This window comes from Lepidochelys kempii, chromosome 22, assembly GCF_965140285.1.
Source record: "Lepidochelys kempii isolate rLepKem1 chromosome 22, rLepKem1.hap1, whole genome shotgun sequence".
In the NCBI taxonomy this organism is placed as follows: Eukaryota; Metazoa; Chordata; order Testudines; family Cheloniidae; genus Lepidochelys; species Lepidochelys kempii.
In genome coordinates, this window is record NC_136401.1 from 9881839 (window position 1) to 9897970 (window position 16132).

A 16132-nucleotide genomic window follows, 5' to 3' on the forward strand; every position below is an offset into this window, starting at 1 on the left:
TACCTCCCTCTATTTAGTGCCTTCTGCCCTCAGCCCACTGAAAGGACACAGTATTACAGATGAAATATAGGGCAAGTGTCTGCTTAAAAGGAAAGCTGTGGTGACTAAACTGGGAGGAGTGGTAGATACGCTGGAGGGGAGGGATAGGATACAGAAGGACCTAGACAAATTGGAGGATTGGGCCAAAATAAATCTGATGAGGTTCAATAAGGATAAGTGCAGGGTCCTGCACTTAGGACGGAAGAACCCAATGCACAGCTACAGACTAGGGACCGAATGGCTAGGCAGCAGTTCTGCGGAAAAGGACCTAGGGGTGACAGTGGACGAGAAGCTGGATATGAGTCAGCAGTGTGCCCTTGTTGCCAAGAAGGCCAATGGCATTTTGGGATGTATAAGTAGGGGCATAGCGAGCAGATCGAGGGACGTGATCGTTCCCCTCTATTCGACATTGGTGAGGCCTCATCTGGAGTACTGTGTCCAGTTTTGGGCCCCACACTTCAAGAAGGATGTGGATAAATTGGAGAGAGTCCAGCGAAGGGCAACAAAAATGATTAGGGGTCTGGAACACATGACTTATGAGGAGAGGCTGAGGGAGCTGGGATTGTTTAGCCTGCAGAAGAGAAGAATGAGGGGGGATTTGATAGCTGCTTTCAACTACCTGAAAGGGGGTTCCAAAGAGGATGGCTCTAGACTGTTCTCAATGGTAGCAGATGACAGAACGAGGAGTAATGGTCTCAAGTTGCAGTGGGGGAGGTTTAGATTGGATATTAGGAAAAACTTTTTCACTAAGAGGGTGGTGAAACACTGGAATGCGTTACCTAGGGAGGTGGTAGAATCTCCTTCCTTAGAGGTTTTTAAGGTCAGGCTTGACAAAGCCCTGGCTGGGATGATTTAACTGGGAATTGGTCCTGCTTCGAGCAGGGGGTTGGACTAGATGACCTTCTGGGGTCCCTTCCAACCCTGATATTCTATGATTCTATGTCTCTGAGCAATGCCATTTTACTTCTCCTTCCCAACAAGAAAGGTGAATGACAAAGCCTGGAAGGAAAAGAGGAAGAAGAAAGAAAGCAGTACAGAAAGATAGGTCTTCGATCAGTTCTCAGCTACCTTTCAGGATAGCCAGCCTCATTATGTAATTTTAAAACCAGTGCTCCGGTCCAAAAAGAAGTGATGGAACACACTTCCAGTAAGTGGGCACACCAGAACTACCAGAATGCTGTTGTGGATCCCAAAAAAGTGCCAAAACAGCATCCCAGAGCATTCCAGCACAACTCGAGGCCTGTTTAAAAGGCACAAAGAGAAGTAATGAATTGGACTTAACTGCAAACAAACTTTTAACTGTGGTGTTCACTGGAGAAGCTGAGTTCAGACTCCTTACCCTTTCTCCCACATCCCAGCTCCTGCCATGCTCTGTTACTTCCGCCTATATCTATTACCAGTCAGATGTATCCTTTCCGCTCTGTGCCAGCAGCCCAATCCTCTGCACATACCTTGGGTAATTTCTCACCTTCATTATTGTGACCTCCTCCTTTTCTAGCTCACCCTCGCCTACTTCTTTCTAAAAAGAAAAGGAGTACTTGTGGCACCTTAGAGACTAACAAATTTATTTGAGCATAAGTTTTAGTGAGCGTGAGCTGTAGCTCACGAAAGCTTATGCTCAAATAAATTTGTTAGTCTCTAAGGTGCCACAAGTCCTCCTTTTCTTTTTGCGAATACAGATTAACACAGCTGCTACTCTGAAACCTACTTCTTCCTGCTTCTCACTAACCCACTCGACACCCCAATCAATTTACTTTCCAATAGTTCCTTCACCACCTCTTTGCATCTCTGATCTTGCCTTCTCCTATTTACCCTTCCGCTCCTTACATTCCTCCTAGTCCTCTCTCCTTAGATCTCTCTTTCACTCTCCGTTCTGAACCTTCCCTGCCCACTATATTTGAAGCACCTTCTCACTTCCTGTACGCCAAGTGGTCTCCTTCTCTCCTTCAAGTATTAGAGTCGGCTGACAATTTTCTTTGGAAAAGTTTTTGCAACAGAAAATTTCTATTTTCTTAACATGGTATTATCTGCAGGAAACATCCACTTGAGATTATTTTGGCAGGTACTTGTTGAAAACTGAAACATTTTCAAAGTTTTTGGGTTTTGGCACCCAAAAAATGATGTTTTAAACAGTCAAGTGAAAATTTTCAGGAAAACCAAAATTTTAGCTTGACTGGCCAAAACAAAATGTATGTTGCCAAAAATTAGGGGGAAAGTTATTATTTTTTTATTTTCAACAACTGAAAAATTCTGTTTTTAGCTTCTCAACCAAAAAAATGTAAAAACATCATTTTCACTGGAATTCTTGTTTTTGTCAAATTTTTCATGAAGGAAAAGTTAATGTCCCAAACAGCTCTCTTATATATAATTTCAAACTCCACCTCTATTAGGAATCCATCCTGTCCTGTTCTCCTTCACAATAGTTTCTACACACACACACACACACACACCCTTACCTGATCTTCTTTCCCACATCAGGTTTTGTCTGTATCAGATTACAAACTATTCAGGGTAGAGTTCTACTCTGTGTTTGCAATGAACTGTATACTACATAAATCAATAATAACAGTAGTTAGAGATACCGAAATTAATGGATAGTAGACAGGGCTCACCAGGCAGCCACTCCTATTTACAATGCAGAAACAAGAGGGCCTTTGATATTTTAGCAATACATTTAAAACAGCGGAAGGGAAATAGTTTAGTACAAACCTATAATTTACCCATGGAACTCACTAGTGCAGGATATTGAAGCAAATGGATTAGTAAGATTTAAAACAAGGATTAGAGACCTATGAATAAGAATAGCATCTGCTCTCACTAGCTAGTAAAAAGGCACAAGAGCTATCAGTCCTCATGTCTTTAAACCTATCATTAGTTGGGGTCAGGAAGAAATTTCCTTTTGTGATACAAGTGCTGTAAAACTGGGTGCAAATATAGGTGAAAGCTTGGAGATTTATACCTTCCTTTAAAATATCTATCACTGGCCATTCTCAGAGATAGATACTGGAATATCATGCTCTACTCCCGTAAGCCAACACCTGTGTTTCTCTAAATTTTTCAGATGTAATGAAACAACACAGTTTAATAAAGGAAAAATTCTAAATTGGTAAACTCGTAATTTTGTTTTAAATTACTAGTTTTCTTTATTCTCTACATTAAAGTGGAATTTTTAACCCACATAAAGACAACCATTTGATTGTTCACTGCAAAAAGTATACATTTGACTGCCAAAAAATGTTAAAGCAGACACACACACACTGAAAAGGTATACGTTTCACGTTACTGATCCATAACGATAGTAAGTTACCCTCTCTTTCAATATTTGTTTTTACTAGTGATGATATTGAAATACTTTTTCCAAGAAAAGCACAAAGATCCTGAGAGGGGAAATTCTGAAGAATGTGTAGGTACTTCTCACCAGTTAAATGCAAGAAAATAAAGTAAGGAGGAGCAGAGGACATGTTCAGGTCACAAAAGCGAGCTCAGCGGTCTCAGGGTAGGTCTTCATGGACGCAAGGCCACATCACACAAAGCATCCCACAACTTGGCACATATATAACATGAAATGCCAAAGACTGGCATTAGTGTGAGGTGTTGCAAGTCAGAAATAAAGCATACAGCTTTGTTGCAAGAGAGAAACTTGGGCAATCGTTGCCTGCACTACATCTGGCCATCTTTTAATAGCTGCTCCACTCTTACCAGCACCAAGTTTACATCTAAAAGAAAGAAAATATTCAAAACAATTGCTACATCTGGACCCTATCCTGCAGTCCTGACTTGGGCAAAAATACCCTCCTCCTTACACAAGTAAGGTCAGGGAGGATTAGGCCTTGAGTTTGCACTATTTAGCATCATGTCTCTGTACCAACCATCAGAATTCCCTAACCAACACTACAGCAAAACAAAATGTCAGCATCAGGAGCACAGGATGAGCAGTGCAAAAAGTTAAATATATTCCCATAATCCTTTCAAATTGAATCCTGACCAAAAATCAATGCAAATTTTTATCTATACTCTGAAAAGCAGGATGCAGGAGAGCCAAAAACGCTAATTCCATCATATCTTTGACTATTTGCATAACAGAGGGAAAAAAGGCTAGCACGCCTGGAATTAAAACAGATTTCACCTATAGACAACCCTGAAATTTGGAATCCATTTAGACGAATGCTGCACATTCTCTACAAGGAAAAACAGATCTCCAGCAAATAACCACATTCTTGCACCTTAAGCAATGGAAACAGTATATCATAACGTAACACTGTTATCTGCTTGCAAACAATGGCCGCCTCACTTAGTACATAAAGCTATGCACGTAACACGTGCATTTCCTAAGGAATTCACACCAAACAAGAAAATCCCATGACGTTCCTATTCACAAAACCCTGCACATTGGTGTGGGCGCAGCAACCTGGAATACGTAAAGTATTGCATATTTATTATTACATGGCCAATGGAAATTAGGAAGTGTGGGGGTTCTAGTATTTTTATCTCTGGTATTTGTGTTTAGGCTTTTGCCAGGCTTTTCTATATAAGTGAATAAGGGAGCCTATAATGGGGCCAATGTTATACAACATCCAGTCTTCTCCTGGTATTTTAGTTCCTGGATGGTTCAAATACTGTGTGGAGACCACATTAAGAGTTCCAGAAAACAAATTCAAAGAAATCTGGATTTATTTGGGTTCCTTTGCAACACTAGTAGGAATTATCCACTGCATCCCTACGGCTGTGTAAACCCAAGTGGGTGGAGTCAGCATAAAATAGCTAAACTTAATTTATATGCATCATACATTGAAATAGGAGAGTCTGAGTCTTCTGCTTCCTGGAGCTATGTTCATAAATAACTTTTGGTTTTGCAAAACAATCTGCAAACCAGGTAGGAGGTGACAGCCATGCCAGAGAAGGCAAGTTTTAAATAAAACTTCCTTTCCACCCCTCTTTCTCCACAAGAAAATATTTATGTGCTCTTAGCCCAGAAGTACAAAAACCCAATTGGACTGGAACAACAATAGGCTTATTTCATATCAGCCACTGTATAAAGCCAAGGGTGAAGGAGAAGATTCGCCCTGAAGATCATCAGCACTGCCTCATTCCACAAGAATTTTAATCACATGATAACCTGGACCTCCAACGCTGGGTTTCTAAAACCATACAGTGGCAAAGGCAGTTCGTTAACCAAGAAAAGCATTAAAAGTACACTGAGAACACCACGACTATTGCTCTTTTAATACAGCCACAGTAAGGATTATGTATTTTACCCTATTTAAGACAGCATCACACAAAACATTTTATTTTTAGATTAAATAAACGCAAGTTTCAATTACACTAATTCCTACATTTGATACAGATTTTACTGGAAAAAGCTTCAGAAGAGACGATCATATAAAGGGTGAGCAATGAAGAAATACCAAATTATTATACCCGACTACTTTTTATATGGTAGTATAATCTATAATAAAAATCTGACTGCATGACATAATTTACCCTTCTTCCATACCAATATCCTGTAACTTAAAATCTGGATAGTCTTAAATTTAGGCTCTCTCTCTATATTTTTTTAAGGAACTTGCATTATCTAAGTGATAATGACATGCCTGCTTTTTTAAAAAACACTGTCATGCTCTAATTTTTTATTAGACATTGTTGGCTAAGACACAGCTTGAAACGATTCTGTTCCTTGCAGCAGCTAAAATATCTGCCTAATATTCTTTTTATGAGAGGAGGGTTAAAAAAAAAGCTTCTTTCAGGAGTATATATCTGTGGGTGATTTATTGATAGTACTGACCTTTCGGATTCATCAAGATTGCTTCCAGTTCCTAGCGTCCCTGCAATGGAAGCAGCTGTATAGATATTGGTAAAAGCAGCAGCAGCTCCAGTCCCTCCCTCCATGTTGCGCGCACGCACGCAAACACACGCTCACTCTGCAGGAGCAGCTGGCTAAAGGCAGTGAGAGAAGAACGCGGAGGAGGCAGAAAGAAAGGGCTAAAAACTGAGGTTGTTTCCCCACCCGACCCCCGACCCCTTCTTTAATGATACAGTACATACAGAGTGCTTTCCACCTCAGGCAGGCTCAGAAATGTCAGCTGTGTGCAAGCACCTCCCAAAACATCGGAAGGAAAAATCAGCAATGAGAAGTACAAAGCAGCTTGCAAGCCTGGGTTCCCATTCTTTCTTTGCTCACTAATACCAATTCATGTTTTGCTGAGGCTGATACAGGCATTTCCAGCTGTAACCCTTTCCAAGCTGAAGCAGGAAAGCTAACAGACAGTTTCTGTGCCATGTAGCACCCAGGCAGGGACGTGCTTACCTGGGTTGGACATTCTGATTCCTAAATAATTTTAATAACTTTGCAGAAAATGGCCAACTAGGACTAAAAGTTATGAAATTTGGATTTTATCCGCAGCTCTGCCACACCCTGACATAACTTCTCTGCCATTCTGTTTGGGGGATATTTACTTGCTTCCTCTGAGGCTTCATTCATTGACACTGGTAAAGCACTTTGACGTCCTAAATTTAAGGAACTGTGGACAAGCAAAGTTTTGTTACATTTATCAATTTAACACTGAACCATAAAGTAGGTAGCTTGCAAACATCAGTTTAATTCAGAGCCTAACTTGCAAATCCACTCAAAAGAGTGACGACAGACCATTCGTCTTCGGGAAAGTGATCTTCTAACAGGCGATTAAATATATATGAGAGGCAGCATGGTCTGTTTATTGACTAGGACTGAGGACAGCTCTACAGTACAAATATATCGGTATAACTATATCGCTCAAGGGTGTGAAAAATCCACACCCCTGAGCAACGCAGTGACAGCCCCCCGGGTAGACAGCATTATGTCCACAGGAGAGCTTCTCCTGTCAACAAAGCTACCGCCTCTCGCAGGGGTGGATTAACGACACCGAGGGGAGAAGCTCTTCATCGGCGTAATAGCGTCTTCACTAAAGAACTGCAGTGGTGCAGCTTTTCCAGTGTACACCTGCCCTGAGACTTTGGAGAGTTGGGATGTGATCCTGACTTTGTCACTAACTTCCTGTGTGATCTTGGTCAAGTTGTTTAATCTTTCCCCAGCAGTACAAAGTGAAGACTGATTCCTAACTCTGTAAAATGCTGTGAATTCCTCGTACTATTACTATCATCAGTTAAGACCCTGGGTCAAAACTGCAAGCCATTACTTTAACGAATATTCAGTGTTTACATTGCAACAGCAACAAGAAGGTCCAATCAGGAGCAAGCATTGATTGTGCCAGGGTTGTACACACCACATACAAAGACATGTCCTCTTCCAAGCAAAGTTTACAATCTAAGGGCTATATTCTGCCTCTCTTACTCATGCCAGTTAACACTTGGTGACTAGCCCCATTGATTTCAATGGGATTAGTCACAGTGTACGATGTTACTTAAGGTGAACAGTGACAGAACTGTTCACAGACAGTGAGTATGATGTTACTCAATGTGAACAGTGACAGTGACAAAACATCCCTGTGACAGAAACTGGCCCTAAGGAAGGCGCTTACAACATATGTCAGGTAAGCAAAGCCATCAGAATACTCAGAGGGCATCATCTCCCATGATATCTGAATTATAACACCTGGCATGCACCAGAATATTTCATTTGCATAGAGAATGAAATAGATCCAATCATATAGCACCCAGCTCCTTGCACGTTGTAAAACACTTGATTAACCCTAAAATTTGCTCTCCACAATGGAACAAAGATCAGGCATCTTTTCTAAATCCTACTGCTGCTTTGAAAACTTGACCAGAATATGCCCCAGAGTCTTCTAGAGGAGGTAACGTGATTTTATTTGGCAGTATTTTAATCACAGAGGTGCCCAAGGGTCACTGTACTCCATGATAGTCATCGGAAGTTTAGAAAGATGAAGGATATACAGACCAAACAAAAAAAAACACACACACACACACACACCCCTATCACCACCGTGGGTTAAAAGCCCTCCAAACGTCCCTGTGGGAGCCTACGCATTCCTAGGTTATGCAATTTAGAAATGACTGAGAAGGTACTCTAGATAAAACGGGAGTTTGACCATTGCCTTCAATGGAGCCAGGATTTCACCCTCTATATTTTTATCACCCTTACTACAGACAGCTAATATTCATAAAAAGACAAGAAGATAATCTAACAGGTGCCCCTTAAATTATTAGCTGGAAACCAAAGAAACTACAGCATCCCCAGTCTGTTTCAAACAAGCTGTTTGAATGGCTTCTTGGAATCTCACCTATTTAAATACAGATTAAACTTCAAAGTCAACTACAGGGCAACATAGAAGGAGATCAAATCTTGCAATGAAAAGCCTGAGCAGAGTATGAGCCAAGTAATGAATACTGCTAGAACGCTCATAAACAGGCACCTCTGAATCCTCATGCTGCTAGCAGCTACTTCCATGGACATTTCTGGGCCCTTTCTTGTAAGTTGTATCACCTTTTTGTTGCCACCAAAAAATAAATTCAGGGTTGTTTCAATATACGGGGGGGCACTGGTGCTCATCATTCATATAGGCATTTTAATACAACTGCCATCATGGTACTTGGGAGCCAAGTCAAACTACTGTGTAAGAAGAGTAATTATTTAGCATCTAAGAACCCTAATGCCACAAAGACACAAGTAACTATACTCACATGAGCAGTCCTTACAATTTATTTATTTTTTTGCAGGTCCAAGCCCTTCCATTCTAGGCTCTTTGGGGAAGGAAATAAGTCTTATTTATGAATCTGATGGTTTGAAAATACTTATTACTGATCATAGATCTGATCACAGAGTATAGTCCCAATGCAACCATTTCAACAGGACTATTAGTGGAAATAAGCATTACGCTCAGTTGTAAAGATCAGCAAGATTGACTGATGTTTGCAAAGTGTTGTGTAAATGAATAGCAATATATTTCTTTAATAATCCTAATACCTAAGCATGGTCTTCTTAAGCATTAGTTCAATAGGTTGCAGGAATAATGGAGGCTAGTCGATTGGCAAGGTTTGGCAGAGGTGAACAGCCGCAGGGAAAAACAATGAAACTGGTTAGACTGGTTCAGTGCCTAGAGAGCCCGATTATTGTTCTTAGGGCCCTTTCTTCCAGAGTCTGACCAACACGAATGTATTTTTGCTCACCAAAGCAAGTATGCACAAGTGGGATAGGCTAATCCTGACTCCACTGGGGAAACAAAGGATGCGTAGGAGAGGAAAAAAACGGACATGTGATGTAAATGCAAATAAGAGTCCTAGACTAGGGAGCTACACACTTTGTTGCTTCATTGCACACATCAGGGCTCCTTGCATCCCCCACATGCTCCCTACCATCCCCTTCTATTTCAGGGACTCTCTGCAACCCCCCACCCCCCAACACCCTCAAGCTAGGAGTGCTGTGTGCCCCACCGTCCTTCACCATTATTATTTATCTTCATTCTGTCCAGGAGATAAGTCATCCCGTGTGTCAACATGTTAAAGTCCATTGGGAGGATGGGCAGAGATGAGATAGGGGGTATTGTTACACTGGAAAGTATTACTTGGGGCCATCAGCCAGTTCTTTGATCTACAGACAATTGCAGAGGTGCTTGAAGGGGGTTCCGTCCATGTGGCCCCACTTGCCCTCTTCTGGTATTCCAATTTTCCCCAAATGAATAGGATTCTTCCCACTGAGCCCTAGAGCATTCCCTGAAATTTTAGGATGGATGTGACATAGTGTTTAGAAGTTATTGCATTACATCCAAACACAGATATACCTCACCAAGCTCAGCTGAAGATGTAGGATAAATGGTTTCACAGACTGTATGGGATGAGATAAGAAGGTGATGAGTGATCTCTTTTGGGGTGTGGCGGGGGAGCCAGATTTCAAGTTTTCAAGAATGGAGTCTTTTCAAAATGATTAAATATTCTAATGAACTTTAGAACGTTCATACAAATCCCATCCGTTGCTTAGCTACCTCTTAGGTGAGGAGTGTATATTAAGGACCTACTTATCAGTATTCAGAAAGCTAGGATCCTCGGGCAGCTTGTACTTATTGTAATGTACATGTCGCTATTGCAGAAAGGGGAAAAAAGTTTCTATGATGATATCACCTAGAGACCTCAGATGAGATTAGGACCCCATTGTGCTAAACACTGTGCAAACCCTTTAAGAAGAAGAGTTTTTGCCCCAAAGCACTTGCAACCTAATTAGACAAGATGGACAATGGCTGGGAGGGAGAAAAGGCATACAGCAAAGGTGACGAGATTTGCCCAGAGTCACACAGCAAGTTGTGACAGAGCCAGAAATGGAATCCAAGTCTCCTAGGTCAGCGTTTCCCAAACAGCGGGTTATGGGAAGGTTGCAGATGAGTCACAGGCCCAGTACAGACGGAGGATGGTTGGAAAGCAAGCCCACCCGGCACTCATTCCACAGTGGCAGTTCCTGTCCCACAGGGCTGGACCCAGCTCCCATTTCTGGCCATTGCAATCTATTGCAAGGGTTACAGTGCCACTCAAATTTGGCCCCTTTTAACTATTCAAAGAAAACTAATGTGTATTTTATGAAGTGATAAGTTATAGTAACAGCCAGCAGGTACTCAAATACCTTTGTCAACAATACATAGTTATTAGAACTCCCCACTGTTGATACCATAGGATAAGGTCCCCTGATGGCAGTGTTGCAACTACAGACAAGATGTCAGTGGCTGCTAGCCTTTTAGGCACCATATTGTGAAGGCCTGCCCTGCACAAGGTTAGAGGCCACTGCTTAAAATGTCAGCCAAAGCCAATCTATATCAACATTTGCATCATTACACTGCTAAATCAGCAGATAACCTGAATTTGAGAGTTTTAAAAGAGCTGTCCAAGGAACTCTCTGAACCATTCATGTTGATTTTCAGTATCACTGGGAAGACTGGGGAAGTTCCAGAAGACAGGAAGAAAGCTAATTTGTGCCAATATTTTAAAAGGGGAAATGGGTTGATCTGGTAATTATAGGCCCGTCACCCTGACATCGATCCCAGGCAAAACAACAGAATGGCCAGTATGGGACTGACTCATTAAAGAATTCAAGAAGGGGAATATATTTATTGCCAATCAATATAGGCTTATGGAAAATAAATCCTGTCAAACTAACTTGATATCTTTTTCTGATAAGATGACAAATTTGGTCATTACAGGCAATAATGTTGATGTAATATACTTAGACTTCTATAAGGCGTTTAATGTAGTACCACACAACATTTTGATTGGGAAAGCAGAAACAAAATAACATGTGAGACATGAAATGGCTTGAAAACAAGCTAGATGACAAGTCTCAAAACATAACTGTAAATGGGGAATCATCATCAAATGGGTGTGTTTTTACTGAGGTTCCACAGAGACTGGTTCCTGGTCTATAACACGCAGCACTTTTATCGATGACCTAAATTAGAAAACAAAATCAGCATTGATAAAGTTTGCAGACGACACAAAGCGTAGGGGACTGGCCAATAATGAAGAGGACAGGTCACTGATAGAGCGTTCTTCTGGCAAACTGGGCACAAGCCAACAATGTGTGTTTTAATATGGCCAAATATAAAGTTATACATCTAGGAACAAACAATGCAAGCCATACTTACAGGGTGACAGGGACTCTAGCCTGAACAGTGGCGATCCAGAAAAAGACTTGGGGGTCATAGTGGCGAATCAGCTGAACATGAGCTCCCAGTGCGACTCTGTGGCCAAAAGGGCTAATGCAATCCTTGGATGTATGAACAGGGAATATCCAGTTGGAACAGGGAGATTATATTATCTCTGCATCTGGAACTGGTACAACCACTATACGAAATCTGTGCCCAGTTCCGCTGTCCACAGTTCAAGAAGGATACTGATAAGCTGGAGATGATTCAGAGAAGAGCCACAAATAATTAAAGGATTGGAAAACATGCCTCATAATGATAGACTCCAGGATCTCAAGCTGTTTAACTTAACCAAGAGAAGGGTAAGAGATGATGTGACCATGGTCTAGAAGTAGCTACCTGAGGAACAAACATTTGATGATAAAGGGCTTTTCGATCTACCAAATAAAGGTATAACAAAATCTAATGGCTGGAAGTTGAAGCTAGACAAATTCAGACTAGAAATATTATGCTAATTAGTAATTGAGGGTAACTAACTATTGGAAAAATTTACCAAGACTTGCGGTGGATTCTCCATCGCTGGCAGTTTTTAAATCAAGAATGGATGTTCTTCTAAAATTTATGCTCTAGTTCAAACAGTAATTAAATTCAGAGAAATCCTATGGCCTGTGTTATGCAGGATGTCAGACTAGATTATCACAACAGTCCCTTCTGGCTTTATAATCTCTGAATCTCGGACTAGTAGAGTTGAAACTGTGGTGGCAGCAGTCATAGAACTTTTAGCAAACATATCCTTGCAAAGACACTTTCAGGGGCTCCTGCCAACTAACACGAGCACACATATTGAGAAGAGATTCCAAGTACATGGCAGTCTGAAATTCCATAATGGTAGCATCTGGCCATTCAACATATCATAGAGCATACAAGATTATACCTTAATGTCCCTTTTCATGCTAGGAGGACAGAGTATGACAATAAGACTGGTCTGCAAAACATTTCTGGGAAAGCCAGGTTGCAAACTCCAATTCCTGAATTCTGTCTGCCTTTATGTATTCATGAAGTTAAACTACGTTCTGCACTGGTGCAGCTATCCCCATTGCAATGGGTAATTTTTCCAGTACAGACAAAGCCTTGGCTGCAGGCCAACTCTTTTTCACCTACATTTGTGCTGAAATAATTACCCAGTGGTGGCAAAACAAAGCTAAGCTTTTTGCCTATGGAGGCTTCAAAGAAGTATCCCAAATTGTGATTTGTTGGGAGGCAGCATGAAGCAGCGGCTACAGCACTGAACTGTGACTCAGAAGACGTGGTTTTTATTCTTAACTGCCACTAATCTGCTGGGTGACGCTGGGAAAGTCACTTGACACTCTGTGTACCACAGTTTCCCCATCTCTAAAAAAAAATATTGACTTCCTTTGTCATGCGCTTTGAGATCTATGGATGAAAAGCACCATCAAGAGCTAAGTATTTACAATATTAACTCTGACCACACCGCTGTGCTACATTCAAAGGGCATATTTAGATTGTATTATGTGAAACTCAAGAAAGGATCAGAATTATGTAACTAACTGCAGGCTGTGACTTGCTGTTAAATTAGCAACAGATTGGGAAACCATTCATCTTTTAATCCTAAGGGGGAGAAAGCATCAAATGTAAGAACTCATCTCCAACCCAGAAAACGGTTTTCCGGCAGCCCCACTCAACCCAACTTCTGGGTTTGTATCTCCCAACAATGTTAGTTCCCTGAGTTCCATATTGATTCATCTTTATACCACTTCAATAACTGTTGGGGGGAGGGAGGAGGGCTGAACCAGGGCTCCTATCACAAACAGAATTCATTCTTAAAAACAGTACCTGTCATCTTCATGAAGAATGGGATTATCAATTCTGAATAGCATTTGTCATCTTTGCCAATACATCCACTCTCCTTAGGTAATTTCCATGAGTTTAAATCTTGCTCCATTTAAAAAGATACAAACCCAGAGCTAGACTGCCAAATTTTAAATTTAACCTTGAGCAATCACTGAGGTTATCTAGGCAACAAATGAGCTGAATGCTGAAAGACAAGCTTCCTGCTTTGCTCTTTGCATAATTTTTCATGAAATTAAAAATGGATTGTAATTAATAATGTATGCCTGGCAAGATAATGTAAGACTGCTTTTGATACCGAAAGCAAACCAAATGTAATGGGAAAATATTTCAATTTTCAGAATAGAATATTAAAAAATGTTTTAAGTAGAGCTTTCTCTGATTCCACATTCCAGTTTCGATTTTAGCTTTGCCATCACTTAATATACACGGGAGCAGTTTCACAAAACATGACAATAAATTGGCCGGCCAAAACAGATGTAAGCTAAATATTTCCAAGAAAATCTATTTAGTAGTCTAGAACATCAAAGGAAATTTCACCGCCAATGGGTGACAGAGGTACAAAATACCTCTCTTATGAGAGTATATAACGGCACATTTTACCTATTTCGAACCATGCTAAAAGCACATAGTCTTTCATGGTCTATTCAGTCTCTCACGCCCCCTAAAACATGACAATGGAAGGATTTCAACTACTGGCATTACAGGGAGAGAAAAAAAGTTATCCTCTGACAAGCTACATTGAAATTCTGATTGACACGGACTGAGTCCAACCACCTCACTTCATTACCATGCCAGCCACTCCTTTGGATGATTACATTTTAGCCCCAACCTTCAATAATGCACATAAGCCATACCCACAGCCCAAAGACAATGCAAATGTTGAGCAAGCAGCAGCATAAAGCTTTCAGCTCTCTTCAAAAGAGGGTTTGAATTTCTGGATCTTCTCCCATCTTGGCATATAATAAGAACGATGCCCAGAGCATTCGGCTTTTGCCATCATCACTCACTTCAGCAATTATTCACCTTCAAAAGCCATTTCCCACTCTCTATTTTTACTCCACCAAGACAAGTATCCCCTCGGTAGATCTCCTGGTATAGTCTCCATCACCTCTATGATACAATAAGCAAACTCACTGATGTCTATCAGTGTCTCACAGATTTTGTTGAAAAAACAAAAGAAACCATTAATAAATCTAAATAAAAGAGTAGGTAAATAAACCCACCAACCCTTCTAAACACCTAGACCAAAATATGCTTAACCCTGCTTGGGTGCATAATGGAACAATGAACATGTAATGAAGGACAGCAGAGGCTCCCCTTCACCCTTGCACTCGTGGGGCCTGACTCCACAAGAAGTCAGTGGTAATTGAGCACACTCGGTACCATTGTGAGGATGAGGCCCAAAAAGGACAAAGGAGTTCACAAATCTAGCTGGTGCTAGAGAGTTCTCACAACAAATTTTTCAGTGGCCTCAGAGTTCAGCCACCAACTCTGGCTGATGGCTGCTCTGACATTTTTCCTAAAATACTAAATTAGCTGGGGGGGGGATGCACATACACACATCCAAATCGTTGTAATTTATTTACGTAGGGTTTTTTTGTTTTTTGTTGTTGTTTTTTTTTTTGCAGACTCAATATAAATATAATCTACAGTTGTCTCTGTTCTTTACTGGACCTAAACAGAACAGAAACACAAATAAGGTGCTTTGCACGTTCTTTTCTTTTTTCGGTTGCGTTTAAAAAAAACTTGCTAGCTACTAAGTCTGCTGTGAAAAGTGATATTAACAAACATACAAATATCACTTTTCACAGCAGACTTACTCAGCCCCGGCAAGCCGAGGTACAAATTAAGCCCAGGATGGGGGGGAAGTAGGTACGGAGGCAGAGGGGGCCAGGGGCAATGGGGCACTGGGGGAGGCAGCAGAGGCCAGGAGTGATGGGGGGGGGAGGTGAGCTCTGAGCCAGAGCCCGCCATTGCACAGCCAGGGAATGGAGTCTGAAGCCACGTGGCTGGAGCCTGCCACCCGCCACCACAGGGCTGAAGCCCAACCACGCCTGCTGCCTGTTCCTCCAGAGGAAAGCAGGGCCCAACCAATGCCCTAGGGAAGGGTCTGCGCTTTGCGCCTCCCCCCACAATCACCATCCAGGAGTCTGTGGTTATAAGAAAAGCCCCTGGTGGCCACATCTGAGAAAGGCTGTGCTAGACACACAAATGCCTCTCCTCTAGGTGGGCAGAGTAAGTGTGGGATCACACATATCACCCCTAACTGGCCTGGAGGTCGGGTCCCTCTCAGCCAGACAGCACGTACTTAAATCCTTACAATGGTTGTAGCAACAGCTGCAGTCCTGGAGGCATCACGCTTGCCTGAGGCATACAGCTTGTGAGAGCTTCCGCTGAGATGCTCGGCCTCTGCAGCACGGCAAAGCTGAACGAGGCTGTGGAGCCACAATCTGGCCGCAAGTGAAAGTGTTTTAAAAGAGAAAAAATACACGTTAAAAACCATACTTCCCAAAAATATAACAAGCAGCTAAAACAACAAATATCTAGGTTAGCTGGACTAAAACCAGCACATGGAAGTAGAGTTAGCAGGTAGCCAGTTCGGTTACTGATCCTACACCGGGCGTTTGACTTGAATTGTCAAA

At 41.6% G+C, this 16132-nt stretch overlaps 1 protein-coding gene across 6 annotated transcripts in view; it reads right to left on the minus strand.

Annotated features, from left to right (window-relative positions):
- Positions 1 to 16132, minus strand: part of ARHGAP32 (Rho GTPase activating protein 32) — a 416149-nt gene that overhangs the window by 271829 nt on the left and 128188 nt on the right. For 3 of the 6 annotated variants that reach the window (XM_073321002.2, XM_078849915.1, XM_073320996.2), the window contains exon 1: positions 15811 to 15916. The exons of the other annotated variants lie outside the window; for them this stretch is intronic. In XM_073321002.2, coding sequence (XP_073177103.2) covers positions 15811 to 15863 — 53 coding nt within the window. In that variant the 5' untranslated portion in view covers positions 15864 to 15916. Of the gene's footprint in view, positions 1 to 15810; positions 15917 to 16132 lie in introns of those variants that run through there. 6 annotated transcript variants of the gene reach the window in all.